This window comes from Medicago sativa, chromosome 1 (genome assembly GCF_051527215.1).
Source record: "Medicago sativa cultivar Bolivia chromosome 1, Bolivia_mono, whole genome shotgun sequence".
Lineage (NCBI taxonomy): Eukaryota > Viridiplantae > Streptophyta > Magnoliopsida > Fabales > Fabaceae > Medicago > Medicago sativa.
Genome location: NC_140749.1, coordinates 68,969,641 through 68,993,244, shown reverse-complemented (window position 1 = coordinate 68,993,244; position 23,604 = coordinate 68,969,641). Strand labels below are relative to the sequence as shown.

The 23,604-nt window shown below is 33.7% G+C and overlaps 4 protein-coding genes and 1 non-coding gene across 5 annotated transcripts; 1 reads left to right on the top strand and 4 right to left on the bottom strand.

Moving 5' to 3' along the window:
• Positions 1-1,995: 1,995 nt before the first annotated feature.
• On the bottom strand, positions 1,996-2,595 carry LOC146956776 (uncharacterized). The gene has a single exon (XM_085749673.1). It carries the CDS (start codon positions 2,593-2,595, stop codon positions 1,996-1,998), a length of 600 nt encoding a protein of 199 aa, XP_085605799.1.
• Positions 2,596-3,160: 565 nt separating this feature from the next.
• Positions 3,161-5,739, top strand: LOC146956775 (1-aminocyclopropane-1-carboxylate oxidase homolog 1-like). Its single transcript, XM_085731382.1, has 3 exons — positions 3,161-3,847; positions 4,812-5,133; positions 5,245-5,739. The coding sequence occupies exons 1-3, from the start codon at positions 3,291-3,293 to the stop codon at positions 5,500-5,502; spliced, it is 1,137 nt and encodes a 378-aa protein (XP_085587508.1). The 5' UTR covers positions 3,161-3,290; the 3' UTR covers positions 5,503-5,739.
• Positions 5,740-5,827: 88 nt separating this feature from the next.
• LOC146956774 (cryptochrome-1-like) lies at positions 5,828-10,488 on the bottom strand. Its single transcript, XM_085731380.1, has 5 exons — positions 9,583-10,488; positions 8,937-9,158; positions 7,984-8,690; positions 6,392-7,034; positions 5,828-6,077 (listed from the first exon to the last, which is right to left on the bottom strand). Exons 1-5 carry the CDS (start codon positions 9,890-9,892, stop codon positions 6,061-6,063), a joined length of 1,899 nt encoding a protein of 632 aa, XP_085587506.1. The 5' UTR covers positions 9,893-10,488; the 3' UTR covers positions 5,828-6,060.
• An 8,010-nt stretch (positions 10,489-18,498) lies between these two features.
• On the bottom strand, positions 18,499-18,780 carry LOC146956773 (RNase MRP). Its single transcript, XR_015025081.1, has one exon.
• Positions 18,781-18,890: 110 nt separating this feature from the next.
• LOC146956772 (actin-depolymerizing factor-like) lies at positions 18,891-22,827 on the bottom strand. The gene is made up of 3 exons (XM_085731340.1): positions 22,632-22,827; positions 21,036-21,301; positions 18,891-19,353 (listed from the first exon to the last, which is right to left on the bottom strand). The coding sequence occupies exons 1-3, from the start codon at positions 22,656-22,658 to the stop codon at positions 19,203-19,205; spliced, it is 444 nt and encodes a 147-aa protein (XP_085587466.1). The 5' UTR covers positions 22,659-22,827; the 3' UTR covers positions 18,891-19,202.
• Between the last annotated feature and the right edge of the window lie 777 nt (positions 22,828-23,604).

Below are 23,604 nucleotides of genomic sequence, written 5' to 3'. Positions count from 1 at the left end.
GAGGGCAGGTGGTGGTGGGATAGGGGAAATAGGTGGAGTGGCAGTAGTGGAAGAAGTTTCAATATCAACAAAAGGTTGAGGAGCAACAGGTGTGATGTTGGGAGAATCAGAAACATGATTGCTTGGAGAACAAATATCAGATGAAAAGTAGTCCCAAGTAGTGGTAATAGTGGATGGATTTGCAGGGTAGGGGAAAATGTGTTCATGAAATTGAACATGTCTAGAGATGTGAATTTCTCTAGTATGAATATCTAAAAGGACATAGCCTTTATAACCAACTGCATAACCCAAAAAAACTGACTTTCTAGCTCTAGCAGACAATTTGGTTCTATGGGACTGAAGAGAAGTGGAGTAACACAAAGAACCAAACACTTTGAAAGATTTTTCATCAGGTAAAGTGTTATGAAGGAGTTGATATGGAGATTTGTTGTGTAAAGTTGGAGAAGTGACTCTATTTATGATGAAAACAGCATGGAGCAAAGCATAAGACCAATATGGGGCAGGTAACTTTGACTGGAACAATAAAGCCCTACCAACATTTAAAATATGTTGATGCTTTCTTTCAACTCTCCCATTTTGTTGGGGAGTTTCAACACAAGATCTATGATGAATAATACCTTTTGAGGCATAAAATGAATCAAGCAAAAACTCAGGACCATTGTCAGACCTTATGATTTTGGGAGTAATATTGAACTGAGTATGAATAAGGGTAACAAAGTTTTTGACATGTTGTGAAACTTCAGATTTGGACTTTAACAAAACAATCCACACAAATCTACTATAATCATCAAGAATAGTAAGAAAATACCTATGATTATAAATAGATGTAACAGCAAGGGGGCCCCAAATATCAAAGTGTAAAAGTTCAAATTTGCTAGAAGCAACAGAAATACTAGAAGAAAAAGGTAATTTCTTTTGTTTGGCAAATTGACAAACATCACAAGTGGCATGATTATCAACAGTGAGGTAAAGGTGAGACATATGATTGAGTCTCTTATTGGAAATATGTCCCAATCTGAAATGCCACAGAGCAGACATAGGGATATTACTATTGCTACTATTAGTGACATTATTAACAGATGGTTTATTTAGAAACTGAAACTGGGAGGTATCTAAAACTAATCTATAGAGGCCTCCAACTTGTTCACCCAAACCAATCATCCTCTGGGAGTGAAGGTCCTGTAAGAAACATTGCTTATCATGAAAGGAAGCATAACATTGTAATGCAGAACACACTTTGAAGATAGAAATCAGGTTAAGTGTGAATGAAGGTGAATACAAGACATTCTCTATGAAAAATTCTGGAGTGAAATGAATGGTCCCAGCATACTCAACTAACACAGAAGTACCATTAGGTAGATTAACAGGTTTAGGGTTGATTTTATGAAAAGAAGTAAACAAGTGAATGCTAGAAACAATGTGCTCATTAGCACCAGAATCTAAGAACCAATCATTGTTATTAGAAGCAATAGAACAAGTGAAAATGGAAGATATACCTGACTGTGTAGAGAGATTTGAATCTGAAGCAAGTGAAGTATGGACATGATTAGCACTAGCAGATGAAGCTGGGGTGGAAACTGCAGGAAGCAAGTTTACTTGTTGTAACAAGCTAAGAAGTTGATCATACTGTCCTTGAGAAATACTGGAACTAGAAGGTGAAGCACTAGAACTTCCTGGTTGAGCCTCAGCTTCTTCAACACTACTAGAGGCATTCACTGAAGAATTTTGCTTTGGATAATTGGGATGTCCATGCTTCTGATAACAATATTCCACAGTGTGATTGCTTTTACCACAAAAAGTGCAATGTCTGGGAGGTTTATAACTGTTGTAATAACCTCTACCTCTACCTCTACCTTGAGGTTGGCGTGATTCAGCAGCATTAGCAACAGAAAAAGGTTCAATATTGGAAGAAACAAGTGATAGGTTATTGCTTTCTTCTTGAACAACAAGAGAATATACTCTGTTAATGGAAGGAAGAGGATCTAACATGAGAATCTATGTTTTAACCACATTGAATTGATTATTAAGACCAGTTAAGAACTGCATGACTTGATCTTCAAGCCTGAACTGGCGTGCCTCCCTCATAGCAGCACAACGGCATGGATGAGGGCATGTACAATGAGGCATAGGTCTATGAGAATTCAACTCTTCCCACAGAGTTTTCATTTCAGTGAAATACTCTAACACTGATCTAGAACCTTGTTTCATGTTGTTGATCTTAGAACGAAGTGAAGCAATTCGAATTTTATCAGCTTTTGAGAAGCGTTCTTTAAGGTCAGACCAAGCATCAATGGCGTTTTCATGAAAAACTAGGGTTTGAGCAATTTGTGGCGAAACCGAATTGATAATCCACGATTGAACGAGATGATTACATCGTTCCCAAGCATAACGATTCAGATCATCTTCATCTGGAATCTCCATTGATCCATCAATAATCTTCAATTTGTTTTTCGCGCCAAAAGCTCGAATCATGGAACGACTCCATGCGAGGTAGTTTGTTCCATCCAATGGAGGTGTGATCAAAACAGAGTTTGGACCTTCACTTGGATGAACATAGAAGACAGATTCAGTGTCTTGTTGATTATGGCGAGGCATTGTGGAGAAGATAGAAATTCAGCAATACGAAGAAAGAGCAAGAAGAATGCTGAACAAAGAAGCAAAAATCACGAAGAATCTTCAACAAACAAGGAAGATCGAAGCAAAACGATGAAGATGAAGCTGTAACTAACTTTCTAACAACTTTCCGCCATGGATGAACCAAGAAAAAGCTCTGGATACCATATTATGAAAGGGAGAAAAAATGATAAAAGCTTCATTTGTCATAGATTGAAATGAAATGTACATCCAGTATTTATAGGAAAAGAGGGAAATACACTTATCCTAATTACATGCTAATCCAAATGGTTAAAGCTAAGTAAGAAGGAAACTTGGATATCAAGTAACAGCATGCATGGATGTAAAGAGAAATAGCTTGCAGTTTAAGTAACAGCAGAACTATGTTTATTTTCTTCTTCTTCCTCCAATACCTTGATAGTTAGGATAGTTATAAAACTCTACCCGCTTGCGCAAGTTAGCATCTAGTTATTACTTTAATATGTATTTGACTTTTGATCATTTATAAACTTATTCCACTAGCTCATAGAATATAAAATGTGTCTATTTTTCAATGTTAGCGGCCATTTTTACCATTTCCACTTCTCAACGTTCTTTTATATTTTCAGCTACACATTATCATCATTGACTTCAAATTCAAGTGCACAAACGTAGTGCATTTCTTCTACTTTCCAGTCATGGAGTTAGAGGCAAGTAACAGTTCCACCACTTCCACATATAACAGAATAGCTGAAGTGAAAGCTTTTGACGAATCAAAAGCCGGTGTAAAAGGCCTCTTAGAATCTGGAACATGTGTGACAAAGATCCCACGTATGTTCCATTTTCCCAAATCGAGCCTGAAAAACAACACTCATGAAACTACCTTACAAATTGACTCATCTTCCAAGTTGAGTGTCCCCGTCATTGACCTTCAAGATATGAACACTAATCCATGTTTGCATGTTGAGGTAGTTGACAAAATTCGTAGTGCATGCAAGGAGTGGGGATTTTTCCAAGTGATTAATCATGGTATTCCAATTACTGTTTTGGATGAGATGACTAGTGCAATCCGCCGGTTTCATGAACAAGAAGCTGATGCAAGGAAACCATTTTATACAAGGGATACAAGTAAGAAAGTCAGATATTTTTCTAATGGTACCCTTTTTAGGGACCCTGCTGCTAATTGGAGGGACACAATTGCATTTTTTACTAGTCCTGATCCTCCTAATCCAGAAGAAATACCACAAGTATGCAGGTAACATTGGGTTAATATCTTTTGAATCAGGTCTGATATCATCTTAGGTTTTGAATTCGAACTAATTTATTCTTACAAAATCCTTTTATAAGGTGAGCGGGACTCTTTATTAAAAAAAAGAAAAATCATATTTTTATCTCTTTTCAATGTAGAACATACATATTTTCGTTAATTCTCAATGGTTCTGTCAATTATCTATTTTAAAAAGAAAGATATGCACAAAAAATTAATATTTGAGTACCCTTTGTCTCATGTTAAATGTTATATTTTAGATATAATACACGTTTACTTTGTGAAAACATTTTCTATTTTCATTTCTTATAATCCGTGTTTAACTTGATAGAGGCTTTTGACGTGATCTATTTTGATAAAGAGAAAATGAAATGTTAGTAATAAATGTTTCGTTTATAAAAATAATGAAAATAGTCTTTCAACATTTTTATTTTCTCTAGAAAATATAGACAACTGTTTGCTTGTTAAACTTCAAGACTCTCTTATTTATTTGTTATAAAAAAAAATTGACACAAATTTTAATAAACAAAAATATAAAATGTTTAAACATAATAAACAGACTTGTTTGTCTAAAATTATTTGTCATTTTAGAATATTAAGAGAGTGTTAATTACTTTACTGAATAATACCCTTATTTATTTGTATCTCAATCGCTCTATAGAGATTAGGCCTTCCACCTAACTCCTACTGCACTATGGACATTTTAGTCAACAAGTATTATTCCACCTTCAAATGATATCAGTTGATGATTTATTTAAGATGTGTTCAATAGCTTGAACAACACTTAACATGCAGAGAGTTGAAATTTTCAACACAGATTTCACTCTCATGATATGCCCTAAGGGCACTTGTTAACATAACTTGAACGACACTTAGCAAGACCCAATATGTGTTCAATAGTTATGACTTTTTTTTTTCTCTTGTCTTTGATGGGATGATCATGTATTGGCAGAGAAATTGTGATTGAATATTCAAAGAAAGTAAGGGCTTTAGGCTTTACAATCTTTGAGCTATACTCAGAAGCTTTAGGCCTTGATCCTTCTCACCTTACAGAATTGCTCTCAACATATGGACAATTTATTCTGTGTCACTACTATCCTGCATGCCCTGAACCTGAATTAACTATGGGAACTTCGAAGCACACCGATATTGATTTCATGACAATTCTTCTACAAGACCAGATTGGTGGTCTTCAAGTTCTTCATCAGAATCAATGGGTCGATGTCCCTCCACTGCATGGATCTCTTGTTGTAAACGTTGGTGATCTTATGCAGGTAAGTGATGTTAAATGTAATTAAACACTTCAGTTATTCTTTACTTTCTTGTGACATGACATGTATAGTTCTGATTGTTAATGAGTATACATTAATCAATCTCCTTTGCAGCTTATAACAAATGACATGTTCACAAGTGTTTATCACCGGGTTTTATCCAAAAATATAGGCCCTAGAATTTCCATAGCAAGCTTCTTTGTAAACCCATCATCAGAGGAGGTTACATCCAAGGTTGTTGCTCCAATAAAGGAATTGCTATCAGAAGAAAATCCACCAATCTATAGGGACACTACTTTGAAAGAAGTCTTGGCACATTATTATACAAAAGGCCTTGATGGGAACTCTTCCTTGCACCCTTTCAGGCTGTGAAATAAAATAAGTATTAAGAATAAGATTGGAGCAGTATTGACTCCAATGATGAGTTCCCATCAAGGCTCAATAAAGGAATTTGCTGAATAATGTTATTAACTCAATAAGGGTCCAATGTAGACTTTGACTATGTACTGCCGATACTTCATATACGAAAATGTGTCTAGTATCTGACGCATGTTATTGTCTAACACCACCGACATATATGATTACATTTAATCACTTATTTCCTTACTAGCATGTATACATGTCAGTGTCGTGTTTTCGTCTGTCCTTCATATGCATCAAGTTCCAAAAAGGTAAAAGCACCATGACTTATGCCTAGTGAGAATAATTTATCGTCTACTAGATTAGTTTATGGAGTTTGTATACAAGACTATCAAAATATTTAAGGACTTCTCATTCGGACAAGTAAATAATATACAATGTTGGCTATTGTTTCAATTAGATTTCAAACCATTTTATTGAGAATATAGCCACAGAAAACAGTTCATTTATGGCACCATTTTCTTTCCATGAGCACTGCAGCTGCTACTGGATTTATAGATAAGGACATCATCAACCTCCTGTCGCCCCTGCATGAAAATGAAAATTCTTATTATTAGCAGCATACAAATCCAACAAAGTGTAAAAAAGAGTGTGTAAGAAAACCCTCATTATGAAACACAGTGATGTAGAAAGTCCTATGATGGTAAAGAGTGAAGACTCATTTTAGGGCCTGAGAAAAATAACGCAACTTCTAGTCCCTAAAAAAATAAACCTAAGGATTAAATTGTCTCGGTTTATTTTCTTCATGGACTAAAAGTTACTTCTATTTTTCTCGTGGACTAAATAGAGTGTCACAGTTTTTCTCAGGAACTAAAATGAGTCTTCACTCTTATACGCTTACCATCTTTCCCTGAGCTTTGCTCCATGTCTGTCTGTTCTTGCCATGGCCATTTTAGATTTGAAGATGAGGAACATTGTTGTGGAACAGAAAATGAATAGGTGCTTGTACTACACTGCTTCTTACGTGAAGAGTCAGCTGTAGAGCAAGTGTCTTCATGGTCAGAGCTTGAAACATTACTATCTTTCACATGATTCACGGAATTTTCCTTGTTCTTTCTCTTCTCTTCAAAACATTTTGTTCTCTTCCTAATAGGTAGTTCATTCTTAGGATCCTGAAATGCCGGCACTTTCTGATCATTAGCTGAAATAGTAGCAGACGGAGCTTTTTCCTTAAGGAGGACAACTTTTGGAATGTCTAGATATTCACTTTCAGCAACAACTTCATCCCTTGCTTCAGAGCCAGAAGCTTTTGATGCTGCTTGAATTTCCCACATCTTGAATATGGCTTGAGTCAGGTTTTCTCTGGCCATATCTATATCAATTATTGGATTCGGATAGTTTTGACCTAGCTCGACTCCTGATGCTCTAAGCACACTAAGTGGTGCATTCCAAGGATGATGGATCCACTCAGTTGGCATTCTCGCCAACTCAGGTAGCCATTGCCTTACATATTCTCCTTCTGGATCAAACCTAGATCCTAAAATCTGGACAAACAATGACACCAAAATTAGAGAAATCACGCTATTTACTCTTGTTGTGAGGATCTTTTTGGTAAAATTTAGTCCAACGAACAAACCTAATAAAACTTGTTTCCTATATACGAAAAAGTAATACCAATCTCACTTAGGGACTGTTTGGATTGGTTTATTTGAGTTTATCCACTGACATAAGCACTTGTGAGATTGTTTGGGAGAGATTTCGGAAACAGCCTATGACATGTCCAAAAGCTGTTATCTGTTCATTTCCATAAGATCTCCAAGATAGTTTACGAAAATAGCTTATAACATATATTAAAATGGTATGAATTTATTATATCTTTAATTATAGAAATAGCTTATATATAAGCACTTAAGTGATTAAGCGTTTATTCTATAAGCACTTGAGTAAGTTCGTTTATTCAAACAGGGCCTAAGAGGGAAATGCATCTAAGCAAAAAATCTCTTTCAACTATTATAGTCATGCTAAGGAGTTAAGAGACTACTGATCTACAGAGCTTTTGAAAGAAAAATAGAATCATGAGAGACATGAGTACTGAATCAAAGAAATAGTCAAAATAAAATTTCAAAGTACAAACTGGTATAGCTACTAAAACATAAATCAAAACATCCAATAATCTGTGTTAAAAGCAAATTAGATATTTAACGAGCGGTGAAGTTTAATATGAAAGGATAAATTTTGCCAGATATAAAAGCTATTATCTACAAAATTATTTTCTACCAAATTTATGCAGTTGATTGGAATCAAACCACCCAGATCTCAAAAATTGGCACATGAGGATGGGACTAAAGAAACAAATGAATTTTACAGCAGTAAAATCAAACATTATAGCAGAATGTGATGTGTGATACAGGTTATGTTGAATAAATTATTGAATACAGGGTGGTCACATCTTATTGATGCACAAACAAACTATTGAAGAAAAACGTGACAAACCTCAGGATCATCCAAGCGCTCAAGCTCGTGACCGTCTGGTAAGCATCCTGAGATATACTGCCAGCCGAGGATATCACATTCAAGGTCTGCATCCAAAAGCGTGTCCCAGAAATACTTCATTCCCCATTTCCAAGGTAGAAGCAACATTTTCACAGCAAAACTTGAAACTATAACTCTGATTCGGTTATGCATCCATCCTGTAGCCCAAAGTTCTCTCATTCCTGCATCAACTAAAGGGTAGCCAGTCCTACCTTGTCTCCAAGTCTTGAAGTTTGACGGATCAGCATTCCAAGGGAAAAAACTCAAGTGTCCAAGAAGTGCTCTCTCATGAGTGAACGGAAAATTGAAACAAAGATAACGCGAGTACTCTCTTAGTCCAATTGCTCTAAGGAAAAGAGCTACACTTTCTTCTCCAACACTGTTGCCTTCGTTTCCCCACAATATCTGCTTTATGCGAGCCATTTGAAAAACTTTCCTCACACTCAACTCTCCGAAATGGAGATACGGGGATAACAGCGAGGTGGAGTCTCCACCAACCTTTTGCCTATTCTTGGAGTAGTGAAGTAGCTGCTTGTCCATAAATTCTGTTAAAGCCTTGTCAGCATTGCTCCAACCTGGAGACCATGCTCGTCCTAGTAACGCGTTGCTTGGTTTTTCTAATTCATTTTCGAGACCTAAATCCTCTATTGAACATTTCTTGACTTTTCCTGTAATACACAGCAGAAGAGAATTTGATCACATTGCTGTATCATAATAACTATGGATGATACTCTAGCAAAAAGATGATACTTTCGTTTTGGATAGGCAAATGTTAGTAAGTTAGTAGTTGTGTTGGGTTCCGACCTCTGTCGTAAAACTTCTTTGGCGTGCTTAGCTCACCAACAAAGCTACCAATGTAGAACCAAAAACTATACTATAAATGAAAAACGATAAAATCCTGTTAATGTGCATACCTTCAGCAGGAATTAATTGCCAAGGTGGAATAAGCGAAACAGGTTCCATTTGCTTGTGCAAGCATCTCTGCCAAAAAGGATCGAAGGTTGTAAAAGCATGTCCCTTCTCATCATATACTTCCCAAGGCTCATACAACAGATCCCCATTATAGCTTTTCACTGATAAGCCAAGTTCCACTAGCTTTTCTTTGATGTTGTGGTCTCGAACCAGTGAAACAGGATCTGATAAAACAATCATGGTACAAAATGTTGGTCAGCTGACAAGCATTGAACTGTAAAGAAACATATCAGGAAGTTATTTTGTTAATTATAGTAAAATTCTGTTAATTCCAGTAACGTTAAGCGAAAGGGGACATGCATTGTCAATGTAAACTAGTTTTACAGTTACATCCAATAAGAATCCAGCATTTTACAGTTATGTGTGGCAAAATGAAGGGTTCTCATCGGATGTCAGTGTAAAACTATTTAAACTATTCTAAACTTCCTCTATGTTACTAATAGAAAAAGCCGGCTTGATTCTTCAACTTTTGGAGATCCAAAATATTAAGTGTAACCAAACATGAATCAAATCAAATCAAAATTAGCAAAATCATTTAGCACAGAAATCTAATGTCATACAAACTAACCTATAAACAGCACTACTTACCATAGAGATGGTTAAACACAACTTTTGTAGCTTGAATAGCATTTATACAATCCAAGAGAGCATTGAGAGTACTCTCAGTTTTGATCAACACGAGTCTCGAACCAAGTGATTTCAAGGACTGATCCAAGTGAACTAAAGACTGCTTCAGCCACCACCTTGAAACTCTTCCTGGATAAAATTGTCCTTCCTCTTTAGGACACCATATAAACACAGGGAATACAGAACCATCCCTAGCAGCAGCAGCTAGTGCTGGATTGTCCTCAATTCTAAGGTCCCTTCTAAACCAAACAATGGTTCTATTGCTACCCATATTATATCTAGGCTTCAAACTTTTTATTGCATAACTCTAAATTTCACCTCAAAAGTTTAAAAATGGTTTCTCTCTAACATAAAATATCTGAAGAATAAAAATTGATACACTAAAAACTGGCTACAAAGGTTGGATCTGAAATTTTGTCAAAAAAGTTAAGAACATATCTATAACAGAACAGAATAAGAACCTCAAATCACTGCTGAAAATAGACCTAACAAGTACTTATAGCTTATCTTGATGTCCAACTTGCATACTACTTTGCTATCTGGAAGGTATCAAAACCAAAACCAACTCAGCCCACATGTCCCTTTCACAAGTTTGAAGGCATCAAGTTAAAAATACACAAAAAAAAATATGGATTTCCCTAATTTAGAAACATAATTAACTACAGAATAATCATAAAGCTATGCAAACTCTTTGAACTAACTGCAAAGCTATGCAAACTTAAGCATCAAACTTGAGAACTAAGATAAGGAAGATATATTATGAAATAATAATTAGTATAGACGATCACAATCTTATCTAAGTTGAAAATAAGGGACAAGAAAGCACCAAAATCTTATCAAAGAAAAGGTAGCAATAACATGCAGTGTATGTAGGAATGGAAGATAGGTAGCAAATATGATTGAGTGTGTGTGAAGGTGTGATTAGTGTATGATGATCACGTGGAGAAGATCACATGTCAAGGAGAAAGGACGTGTAATTATTGTAGTGGGGGACAGACACATATGATTATTATGATGGTTTTTATTTTTCAACAAAGACAAAAAAGGATAAGAACATGTAACATGTCACTATGTCACTACTAGGGGCTACTAGCAACTTCCATAATTTAATCAATGTGATGTGAATTTTTTTTTGAGTAATGATATTTTGACATCCATTTGATGACAACTTTGTTGACAACCTTGTTTTTCTCACTTCTTATTGGTCAAAAACAATGGAGAGAGAAAAAGGAAGAGAGAGGATAACAACATCATGTGAGTATGAGAGAGAAAGTTGTCCAAAAGTTGTCAAAAAGTGGTTGTCAAAATATCATTTCTCTTTTTTTTTTTCAACTAACATTATATTAGTAAAAACAGCAGTTGTACGTTATTAACGGTTGAGGACATAGTTTTCAGACTCGACTCGGACCGGCCGGTCGGACCGTGAACCGGTGGGTAAGCCGGTTCGAGCCAACATTTGGATCGGCCATGCAGTTAACTCGGTCAAACCCGGTCAAAACCGGTGACTCGGCCGAGTCATGGGTCAGACCGGTTTTTTGCTTTTTTTTTTTTGCTTAACTGAAAGTCTGAAACGACGTCGTTTTGCTCAATCAATCTTGACTCCTTGGAATTAAATGTTATTGATGATAATACTTGTGTTGGAATTATACTTTCTTTGGATCTTTTTGGATTTTTACAACTGGGGCAATCTCTTATTTGAATTTATGTTGGAATTGGAATCATACTTTTTTGGGATCTATTTGAATTTTTACTACCAAGATGTATTTTGAGTTATGACTATGTTTTGAATTTGAGCAATTAGCCTATGAAATTATTATTGTTGGATAGTTTTTATCTTATTTTACAGGGGTCATTATTTTAGTTTTTAAAGTGACCGAGTCACCGATTCAATCCGAGTTAATCCGGTTAAATAACTATATAAATTTAATCTAAGGACCGAGTTATCTAACCGAGTCATCCGAGTGGTTCCGATTCAATCATGTGGTTCGACCAACGACCCAGTGGTTCGACCATTGACCCAGTGACCCAGTACCCTCGCCGAGTCGATGACCGAGCCGAGTCTGAAAACTATGGTTGAGGAATGATAATTGAATGAAAGTTTCTTTTTTTTGGTAACAATAATTGAGAATTTCTAGGCTAAACAATATAATGGTTTTAGTACAATTATTTTCTGCAAACAGTTCAATCAAACTATCATTTAATGAAATTATATATTGTATGTGTCTCATTATAATTGTCATATTTACAAAAATATTTTGACCTTTTTATGGGACTATTTAACAAAAAATACGAGTATTAAAAAATAAAGGCAATGGTTTTTTAAAATGCATATTTAGCTTCCTTAAAAAAAAAATGCATATTTAGCTAAAAGAAACCAGTCTTCATACCATTAATAATATTTTCTAAATTTATCAGGTCGTATTTTCTAAATTTATCAGGTCGGTCTACATAAATAAGTATAAATAATTTATTTTTATAACGATTCTTATTGTATTAGATTTTGTACTTGTGTCCTCGTGAGCTTAGCTCAGTTGGTATAGATTGGTAGGGGTGTAAGCGGTTCGAACTAAACCAACTAAACCGAAAGTCCAAACCGAACCAAACCGAAAAAATATCCGACCTTGTTTTGTTCAGTTTGAAACCGATCCGAACCAATCAAAACCGATCTAGTTTGGTTTGGTTCATGGTTTTTCATTTCGAGATCCGTGAAACCGATGAACCAATCCGATGATAACCCCACTCCTTATTTTACTAATATTATCCTACCTCACACAAACTTATGGTTAATCCCAAAATTAAAGTCCAACATAAAATACTTTTTAATCCATTCACTTTCTCTCATCATTATCTTCATCTCATCTCATCAGTCAGACTCTTTTATTTCTACTAAAAAATAAACCCTAGCCATCAACCACACCAAACCAATTGTTCATCACCACCGGCCATCGCTGCGATCGTTTATCTCTTGGTTAGTTTTATCATGTTTATCCCATTGATTTGTTATTTTGACTATGTTTTAATTTTAAGATGTCTTTTTTGGAATTTTTGTGTTTGTTGATGAATGATGCATGTATGTATCATGGATGATTGAAATATTTAAGTTTGATGAAGTTGTTTTTGAAGAATGATGGATGAATGAATTTTGGATCATATGTATGAAATATTGAGTAAGGTTAGTTATGAAAAGTTGTTTGAAAAATCGAGAACATGAAAAAACAAAATATGAAATACAATTATACAAAGTTCTATGAAATATTTTGTGAGAATATGAATTTTTTTTTAATTGTATTATTAAACAAACCTATCAACCGAACCAATCCAAACCGAACCAAACCGATTAGTTTGGTTCGGTTTCTTTTTTGAAAAACATTGAAAACCGGACCAATCCGAACCAATGAAGATTTCATCGGTTCGGACATTTTTTTGACTGAAAACCAATCCAAACCGAACCGTTACACCCCTGTAGATTGGTATAGACAATGCATAATATATGCAATCCGGGGTTCGAACCCCGACCACAAAAAAAAAATTGTACTTGTGTTTATATTTCATTTGGTTTTTTATGTCCATTAATTTTTTTTTATAGCAAAAGTGCGTGTATCGCCATCTAGATAAAAGTATATGTATTGTCGCTCATATACCTTAGTAGGGTTGGCTTCAATTTTTGTATATCTTTTTTTATGATATAAGAATTTGTATTATAGTTTGGCATAAATTGTCCATTGGCAAAATAAAATTTATATGTATTATAATTAACAACGTTTACTTCATAAAATAAAGGATAATGAAGAATTTAATTAAAATAATAAATGTGAGCACAATTTTTTATAAGCTCAAACCTACTAAAAGAAGAAATATAATAAACTTATGTGATATGTTACTTTTTTGTTACTTTTTATTTTTCTAAAAAAATATTTTGGCACGCGTCAAAGGCCTTCCAACATCTTAATGTCTCTACTTATTTAATATGTTATCAACTAGTGAGACAATATTGGTTTCCAAACATACTATTTTGTTCCTTTAAAGTAGATATTTCATTGATATAAGATTGGAAAATAACTAAGAGAACTAAAAGCATAAAATTAAATAAAGGCAACAGACATAATTTTATTTATATTCAATTACAAAAAACATTCATCACATAATGTTATTCATTATTTGTATGAGGTGTAGAAGGAGATGGAGCAGGGGTGGGAGATATGGATGACGAGTGATGTTGATGGTGTATGTGGTTGTTATGATCTAGATCCCCTTTGTAACCTTGGGATAAAGAGTTAGTTACGAGATGATGTGGGGTTGTACCACGATGTGAAGGCAAAGGAGGTTTAACAGGGCAAGAATGATGTGACGAATTACATTCGTATTTGTAGTTTTGACGATCCAAAATGAGAGGAATTGTAGAGGGAGTAGAAGGAGATGGAGAAGGGGCGGGGGATACAGTTGATGAGTGATGGTGATTGTGATGGTGTTTATGGTTGTTATGATCTTGATCTATTTTATAGCCAGAGGATAGAGATTTGATTGCACGATGATGTGGGGTTAGACCATGATGTGAAGGCAAAGGAGGTTTAACAGGGCAAGAATGATGTGATGAATTACATTCGTATTTGTAGTTTGGACGATCCAAAATGGGAGGATTTGTAGGGGGAGTAGAAGGAGATGGAGAAGGGGTGGGGGATGTTGTTGATGGGTGGTGATGATTGTGATGATGTTTATGGTTGTTATGATCTTGATCCATTTTGTAGCTAGAGGATAAAGATTTAGTTGCGCGATGATGTGGGGTTAGACCATGATGTGAAGGCAAAGGAGGTTTAACAGGGCAAGAATGATGTGATGAATTACATTCGTATTTGTAGTTTGGACGGTCCAAAATGGGAGGATTTGTAGGGGGAGTAGAAGGAGATGAAGAAGGGGCGGGGGATATGGTTGATGAGTGGTGATGATTGTGATGGTGTTTATGGTTGTTATGATATTCGTCCACTTTGTAACTAGAGGATAAAGAGTTAGTTGTGCGATGACGTGGGGCTGGACCATGATGTGAAGGCAAAGCAGGCTTGACAGGGCAAGAATGATGTGATGAATTACATTCATATTTGTAGTTTGGACGATCCAAAGTGGGAGAATGGGTAGGGGTCGAAGAATGGGGTTGAATAGGGACTGATATTGATGAGGGATGGAGGTGTGGTTTACGATATGTATTTGCTTTGTAACCAGCGGACAAAGGATTAATAGGTTGATGAAGTGGTGGTGGTGGTGGTGAATGAGAATCAGGCATAGTGGGGAGACTATCAATTTCTTTAGCAAACATAGTGAAAAAAGTCACTTGCATAAAGAGTAACGCTAATGTCAGAACTTTGGTCATTTTCTATGCAATTGATAGTAATCTATAGAGTGAATTGATATGTCTTATTGATATTATTTGAGTCTCTCCTAGATGTTAATTTATAGGCACTTATGCTAGTATTCATTAGAAAATTGTGCTTAAAAAAAAAACTTAGACTTATAGTTAGAAAGATATAATTAAAAATAATAATTTTTTATGTTAATAAAAATAAATAATAACATGTTAATAAATTTAGAAAAAAAAACTCTTAATATTTATACATTATTTTATTAGCATATTTCATATTTATTATTATGGTAACTAGTTTCAATCATTTTTTATTAGCATATTTCATATTTATTATTATGGTAACTAGTTTCAATCATTTAAATAATTTATAAATTATATTATTATGGTAACTGTAACTAGTTTCAATCATTTAAATAATTTATAAATTATTTATTATTATGGTAACTAGTTTCAATCATTTAAATAATTTATAAATTATATTATTATGGTAACTAGTTTCAATCATTTAAATAATTTATAAATTATTTATTATTAAATAATAATTTATAAATTTATTTATTATTAAATAATAATTTATAAATTATTTATGGTAACTAGTTTCAATCATTTAAATATTATTATTATGGTAACTAGTTTCAATCATTTAAATAATTTATAAATTATATATTATAATATATTGTTTTATTATGGTAACTAGTTTCAATCATTTAAATAATTTATAAATTATTTATGGTAACTAGTTTCAATCATTTAAATAATTTATAAATTATATATTATAATATATTGTAATATATTGTTTTATTATGGTAACTAGTTTCAATCATTTAAATAATTTATAAATTATATTATCATTTAAATAATTTATAAATTATATTATTATGGTAACTAGTTTCAATCATTTAAATAATTTATAAATTATTTATGGTAACTAGTTTCAATCATTTAGATAATTTATAAATTATATATTATAATATATTGTCTTATTAATAATATATTGTTTTATTAGCATATTTTAGCATATTTCATTTTTTTTTGTGGTGGCCGAGGTTCGAACCCCGGACCTTGCATATTTTATGCATTGTCCATACCAACTGAGTTAAGCTCACGAGGACAGCATATTTCATATGAAAAATGCTAGTTATCGCGACAAAGCTTTTCCCGAATGTGTCCCGAATGATGTGGCAAATCCAGCCTTAACTGATTTTCACTTTTTATTTAATTTAATTAATTTACTTTGTGCTCTCTCCTCCCCCTATCTCTCTTTCATCCTCCACCCCAACAACAACCTTCTTTTCTTCCTCTGCACTTTCCTATTCTTTTTATGTTTACCCATGAAGATTTTTTGGCTTTTATGATGCCAAGGAACTGATAGTTCTTACTCTCAGAAAGATGTTTGCAAGTGAGGTTGGTGTTTTGCTGAAAGTTGAAACTTGCAGAGCATTGTAACTCTTTGGAATCACTTTTGGTTCATGATGATGGTAGCAGAGAGAGTTTGCTATATTTATTTTCTAATTGGAGGTCTAATAATGTTTTCCATAAGCTTGTCTTTGTTTATCTATGGACACCATGGAAAACAATCATCTACTTAGTGAATATTAATTTTGGAAGCCATCTGCAGATAACGTGTAGCGGTGTTCGGTGCTTAATAGTCTTATACAAGTGTAACTAGTGTCTAATATTATAAAAAGATTAAAAAAAAAATCGTGAAATTCTCGGGATAATGTTGCTCGGGACATATAGCATAGTTGTTATTATTATGGTAACTAGTTTCAATCATTTAAATAATTAATAGATTACATTTATTATTATGGTAACTAGTTTCAATCATTTAAATAATTAATAAATTATATATTACAATATATTGTTGTACTAGCATATTTCTTTTTTTTTTTGTGACGGCTGGGGTTTGAACCCCAGAATATTGTTGTACTAACATATTTTATTTTATTTTTGTGACGGCTGGGGTTTGAACCCTAGACCTTGCATATATAATGCATTGTCCCTACCAGCTGAGTTAAGCTCACGAAGACAACATATTTCATATTTATTATTATGGTAACTAGTTTCAATCATTTAAATAATTAATAAATTATATATTACAATATATTGTAATAGTAGATTAATGTTTGTATATAGAATTAAACTATTATATAAAAAAATTCTTGAAGTGTATTTATAAATTATCATGTGGATATCTTCAAATATATTGGTATTAAAACAACATAACAAGTAACAAAGACAAAATTCCTTAAAAAAAAAAAGAAGTAACAAAGACAAAATATTATAATGGGATTGAGCTATGTCTGTGAATTTACAAGATTAAACTTTTACCACTTAGCACCTCGTGTACAAAAAAAACATTAAAAATATAGATTTAAAGACAAAATTAATATATCATTTCAAATTATTCAAAATTCATGTAATATATTTTAAAAATACATTTAATTAATATACATTTAAGGTGTTATCTTAACTGTAAGAATTTAGTCTTGAAACCTTAAGGTAAAAAATCCTCTCAGAGACAACTGTAAAATAACCTTTCATGCCAATTTAACTATTTAAAAAAATTTCCTTTTCAATTATTTTATTTTTAGAATAACTCTAATTAATATATTTATAAGTGTCTTAAGGTAAATATACAACATATTCTTAATACATTGAAACACAAAATATCACACTTAACTTTGAATATAAAGTGTACTATTCCTTTTTTCTTTTTTACAATGTACTATTCCTAATACATTGAATACACAAAATATTTCACTTAACATATGTTAAATTGTTGAAATTTTTATAATCAGGGATAAATATAAAAAAAATTAAGTATTTAATATTTAAAATTTAATTGCATTAAAATTAAATTTTAAATATTAAATACTTATTTTTTTTGTCCCGCTGAAGAAATGTATAGAGAAGATAAGTCATCCCATGAATATTTGTCCCGCTGAACCACACTAGAAAACCACAAAGTAATAATAAATTGTATAAGCTCTCACCTTCTCCTCAAGAAGTGAATTATATACGACTAAAATATAAGTCATCTTATTTCATAACAATTAGTGAATTATATAAGTTTCTTCAAGATTTCATACAAAAGATACTTAGCAAACACACTACTACTAAAATATATATTTAACTAATAGGAAAATTTTAATTGTGTATATTAGTGCAATAAAGATAGAAATTTTAGATTAAAAATTGTGTATTTCATTATTCAAAAAATTGGCCGATTCATACAAAAATATCCAAAAAAAAATATGATTAAGGTATTATAATTTTCTTTGAAAATATCCAAAAAAAATTTGTTGGATTGGAGACATAAGCCCCGTTCTGTTAGTCGCAAGGACCATGTGAATGACTGTATGCCAGCCCCAGCTCAAAGAACTGGCAAAGGCTCCACACTTGTCTCAGCCCTCACACCTGAAAGTGTGAAACCAGCCCCAGCTCAAAGATTTACCTGTTTCCAGGCCTGCATAAGTGTGAAACCAGCCCCAGCTCAAAATATCAAAAAAAAAAAAAAATTGTTGGATTGGAGACATAAGCCCCGTTCTGTTAGTCACAAGGACCATGTGAATGACTATGAATCGGCCAATTTTCTTTGGCGGCACTGGCAAAGGCTCCACACCTGTCTCAGCCCTCACACCTGAAAGGCTCCACACTTGTCTCAGCCCTCACACCTGAAAGCGTTCACCAGCCCCAGCTCAAAGATTTACCTGTTTCCAGGCCTGCATTGCTGCAGATTGGGCCCGGGGACTTTCCTGAGCCCAGCACTTAGCATGGGCCCATCCACATCATCTCAATCCATGTGTTGCACTACGTTCACTCTAGCTTATTATAAACAATATTACAATAGTTAATATTAACGATGTGGGACAAAAATATCTGAACTAGAAAAATACGAAACAGGCAACAAATATGACACACCAAACACCTCCATTGACAGAGTTTCAATATCCATAAAATAAGCATATTACTTCCACCTGAGAACCATCATATGGCAATAAGGAACAGCTAAAATTCCTCTGCAGAGGGGTCTCTTAGGCAAGAACCCATATCAGTATCAGCCTTCACAGGTGAATGTTATTTACTTGAACTAAGCTACTTATATGAAATATATCAGAGAAGACAAAACCATAATAATAGTACTTAAGGGCATTTGTTGAAAACATTTCTTGAGGTCTAAGATATCCTAACTAATAGACATAACCCTTTCAGTTTGCTCAGGTGATTAGTTCGCACGCTCCTGGAGGACTTCGAGTTCCATCTCTGTTGGGTCTGTTGCCTGAATCTCATAGTGGATTCCCTGCAGCTCCCTTCTGAACCTGTCCTTTGATGTAGCATAAAGCATCTTCGGACGAATACGAGCTACAGAAGGAGACCTGTAAAGCAATTATCCATTAGTAAACTCAAGCAAAATAAAGGCAACAAAAAATTTGTCAAATTACAACTTCCTCTGGTTTAACGCAACATGGTAAATGAAAGGTGAGTTTTCTCTGCAAAGTGCGAAGATAGAGATGGCCTCTCCATATGTAAGCAGAAAATAAAAAGTGAATTTTCTCTGCAAGCAGATAATAGGGACATTATAGTATTGTAGCGTAACGGAATTTGAACAAACCGCTATTTTTTTGCAATTCACTATTGGCAACACTAGTTTAAAACCAAAGTTTTTTTTAAGATTGTCGATCTTGAGACCATGATTCTGATGTATATAAATTAATTTAAGATTGTCGATCTTGAGACCAGGATGCCTACAGTATATAAACTAATTAAACACCCAAAAGAAAAATCAACACAAAAATGAATAAAAAAGGTTGAGAGATAGTTTAAGATACCATATATGTAGCCACTGGGATACAGTATGATGCGAATCCGATACCAAACATACAGAATTAACAGTGATTTGGAAGACTGAAAAACAATTGCAGAATATTATTGATGGTAACGAAAGTAGATTGCAGAAAGGGATGAATCCTCCTCTACCCACATTGCTAGGCTCCTCTCAGAGAAAATACACTTCTCTGGCCAAACAGAAATAATACATCAGACTGCATGCCTTTCTCTCCCTCCTCCTACCCGCTTATAACAAGATGGTCACACAACACACTTGCTCACCCCATCCCCTACCACGTCACATTATTTTCCCTCCGTTTCCTACATTCTTCTAACATCACACCCCACACAATGGATTTGGACAACTGATAAACTAATTGCCTATTTGGATCACATTCTCATCCCGGGTCCTATCACAATAATTCATATGAATGGAAAGGCAAAACAACAATCACATGAATTTGGAGACCGAGACAAATATAATCAAGTATTGGAAATCTGAAAAATACAACCAGATACTAAAAGAAAGGGGTCTAAAAACAGTGTAGCATACCAGTTGATTATAGCAAGGTTGTGTCAAATAAAAAACCCTTTTAGAAGGCTATGGGTTTATGCAAACGGTTCAAACGGTTAGTAATGCCTTTTGCCAAATATCAAAAGCATTTTTTATCAAGAGTCTGGAATTTGAAATGATTTTTGGAAATGTGCTTGAAGTCTAAAATGCAGTCCCCAGTTCAACAAGGTACTATAGTAATTGACTAATAGACATTAATTTTTGATTAATCACATACAAACAATTCAAGAACTTACCCCTACTCCATTCAAAAATACAGCTTGGCATATACCCTAGTAAATTAGCAATACGCTCGCTATCTAATAAAACTTAATAGATTATGTCAAAAAGTCATGTTCTGAACACTTGAGTCACCCACCCATGAAGATTAAGAATAGGCATTATGAAGAATAGTTTGATTATGCTATGAAAGTCAATAAGATAGATGAATGAAATCAAGAGAATATACTAGAGAATTGTATCGTTACAGTGCCCTCGTTCAGATTTCTGTCTTTGGTTTATAAAATAATAAATCAGTGTTTTAAGTCTTGAATGCAAGCATGCAACATCCAAATGCAATATATACATATGTAACACACTGTATACTAAAACCAATGCAAGAAAAATTGAGTAAGTTAATATACAGTCTATGACTGAACAAGAAACTAAGTAACTGACCATGCGATAAAAAAGATTTTGCTCTTTTGGCAGTTCTCAGCAGTCACGAAATCAAAGTCAAAGACTGCATATCTACAATCATTTTCAGGCAAGGATGCAGTGAAATCATCATAGCTCTCAGAAGGGCCTCCAGTTTTTTCGACCACAACCTCTTTCTTTTTCTCATCAATTTTGAAAATCACATAGCGATATACTTTCTTCCTCTGCAATTCCTGAAATGTGCTTACGCTCTGCTCAGCAACACCCATCCCAGAAGATGCATTTCCCTACAACAAATCCACATATTAGTTACACGAAATTCCAATCCTTTTTTCAAACCAAAATAATCAACTCCCCCAAAAAAGAATACTAAAGTCCTTTCAATGAAATGAATCCCAGCAATGAGGAAAACAGCATGTTTGGCAGAGCATCTTTTGGAGAAAATGACTGCTTCTTTTTTTTTTTTTTTTTAAATTTAAAAGCTCTTTATGTCAAGAAAATATAACTAAATCACCAATCAAAAAGGGGAAACTGTAAATATTCCCGGGGCATGAGATATATCTTACTCCAGGGCACAAAATGTGCATGCAGTAAGTGTGCAAAAAATAAGTCAAAGTTCACAGTAAGTGTCTACTATTCTAGCTTAAGAGAAGTTTATGACTACACTTCGGATTTGGATCCTCTAAAGTGACTAGAGTATAAAGTGAGAAAATCAAGGGTTGTTATTTTAACTTGTGATTTGTTATAATGTACCTACACTATCTACATTTAACTTATAATCTAATAATTGATATTACTCAGCTTGCACTCTAAAAGTGAATTGCCCACTTTAGAGGATCCGGATCCCAACACTTAATAATCATATCAAAGGGGTGTCTAGTGTCTGACACATGTACATTCAATCACTTATATATTGCTACTAGCGTCAGTGTCGGTGTCATGTCCAGTGTCTATGCTTCACAGGTTTCTGACACCATAGAAAGAATGCAAAAATGGGCATCCTTAAAGCTACTTGTAACTCAAAGCAACTTCATGCATGAGGAAAAATGAAGTACCGCACAAGATTTCATTTGACAATTTCAAGCCTAATTTCTTAACATCATTGGAATTTAAACAAAACATATATCTTCGCATTTTGGTCATTTCAAAGCTTAATAATCACCTGTCCAACAAAGTACTAAAGACATGCCCTCAAAAAATTTTATTCAAATGTAGACAAATTTCTTTTGAAAAAAAGAAGTGAGAAACATCTACAATATCTTTAAAATTGTTTTTTTCTTTCTTCACGATCGTTTCCGAGCGAAAGGGTCTAACACACAATATCAGCATTGTCAGTTGAGATAGGTCTTACTAAACATTTTAGCATCGAATCAAGAAAAACATGATTGAAAAATATATGGTATATTCAAAACAAGAAAAACCGCATAATATGAGGAATCAACCACAAAGCAAAATTAAAACTGAGACCCAAAATTTGTAGTGGGAAGAACATCAAAATCAGCCATGCAACCAATAAAATCCGACAAAAACAACAACATTCGATGAAATCAAACCAAAATCAGCATGGTCTTAAGGAAAATTAAAAAAAAAAATGATAGAATGAAGATGGAAGCTTACCCCTCCAACTCCCACTCTGAAAGCCATAGCTATGAAGCTGCTGCTGCAGTGAAGAGTCAAGAATTTAGAAGGATTTGTAGAGAGAGAAAGTGAGAGTGAGAGTGAGAGTGAGAGTGAGAGGAGAGAGAGAATTGTGTGGAGATGAAAAGGGAGAAAATGCGACCAGTCCCCCAAGCTAAATTCGCAAAAATGGTTAAAAATTATTTGGGAAATGTTAACTTATGCCCTTAAGGCACAAGTTAATGATTCAAAATAGAAATATTCTATTGTAATTAATGCATTTGACTTTAACTTTTTTACTTTTCAATAATTGAATGCACAAAATTTAAAAAAATGTTTACATTTTTAGGTTGCTTAACATGTGCCCTAAGGGCACAAGTTAACATGACCCAAATTATTTTAGGTAAAACAATATTTTCCTATTCGAATTTGCGTCAAGTAACCACAATAATAGTATTTGATTGTGCACTCTGTATTTTAAAATAGTCATTGACTTTAAAATATTTTCTTTAACGACGTGATGTTGGACTCTTGAAGGGTCGAAGTGTGGTGGATTAACATGCGGAAAGTTAAAAAGGTGAGTAAGCATGAAAAATGTCAGCATTTTTTGATTGGAAATGAGTATTTTGTTCACGTCGGATACTATTTTGACTAAAATAATTCATAATGAGAGTTTTTCTACATTGAAGGATTATTGAGGCTCCTCGTTGCACTTTTAAAAACGAAAATGATTATTTGTTTGCCCTGTATGTAGTTGATTTTGTATTGTAAAGAAAATTTATGAATGATTTAAGTACCAAAAGTAGTAAGATTTTATAAAAGTTTGTGCATTTATTGTATTGGTAATTGAAATCTTTAATTTTTTTTAAAGAATAATTGTTTCATTATGAATGCTTAAAGAGTGTCTGGAGCACTCGTTGACAAGACCTTTTATAAAATTATCCCCCATCATTTATCAATGACATAAAAAAAT

Bases quoted from the DNA above. Each gene is read 5' to 3' on its own strand.
- LOC146956776 (XM_085749673.1), bottom strand. From the start codon at position 2,595: ATGCCTCGCCATAATCAACAAGACACTGAATCTGTCTTCTATGTTCAT.
- LOC146956775 (XM_085731382.1), top strand. From the start codon at position 3,291: ATGGAGTTAGAGGCAAGTAACAGTTCCACCACTTCCACATATAACAGA. The intron at 3,848-4,811 runs GTAACATTGGGT...ATGTATTGGCAG, and splicing joins GAAATACCACAAGTATGCAG to AGAAATTGTGATTGAATATT. The intron at 5,134-5,244 runs GTAAGTGATGTT...TCTCCTTTGCAG, and splicing joins ACGTTGGTGATCTTATGCAG to CTTATAACAAATGACATGTT.
- LOC146956774 (XM_085731380.1), bottom strand. From the start codon at position 9,892: ATGGGTAGCAATAGAACCATTGTTTGGTTTAGAAGGGACCTTAGAATT. The intron at 9,159-9,582 runs GTAAGTAGTGCT...TTGTTTTATCAG, and splicing joins TGTGTTTAACCATCTCTATG to ATCCTGTTTCACTGGTTCGA. The intron at 7,035-7,983 runs GTTTGTCACGTT...TTGTTTGTCCAG, and splicing joins AGCGCTTGGATGATCCTGAG to ATTTTAGGATCTAGGTTTGA.
- LOC146956772 (XM_085731340.1), bottom strand. From the start codon at position 22,658: ATGGCTTTCAGAGTGGGAGTTGGAGGG. The intron at 21,302-22,631 runs GTAAGCTTCCAT...GATTTGTTGTAG, and splicing joins TCAGAGTGGGAGTTGGAGGG to GGAAATGCATCTTCTGGGAT. The intron at 19,354-21,035 runs GTCAGTTACTTA...ATTGCTTTACAG, and splicing joins AAAATCTTTTTTATCGCATG to GTCTCCTTCTGTAGCTCGTA.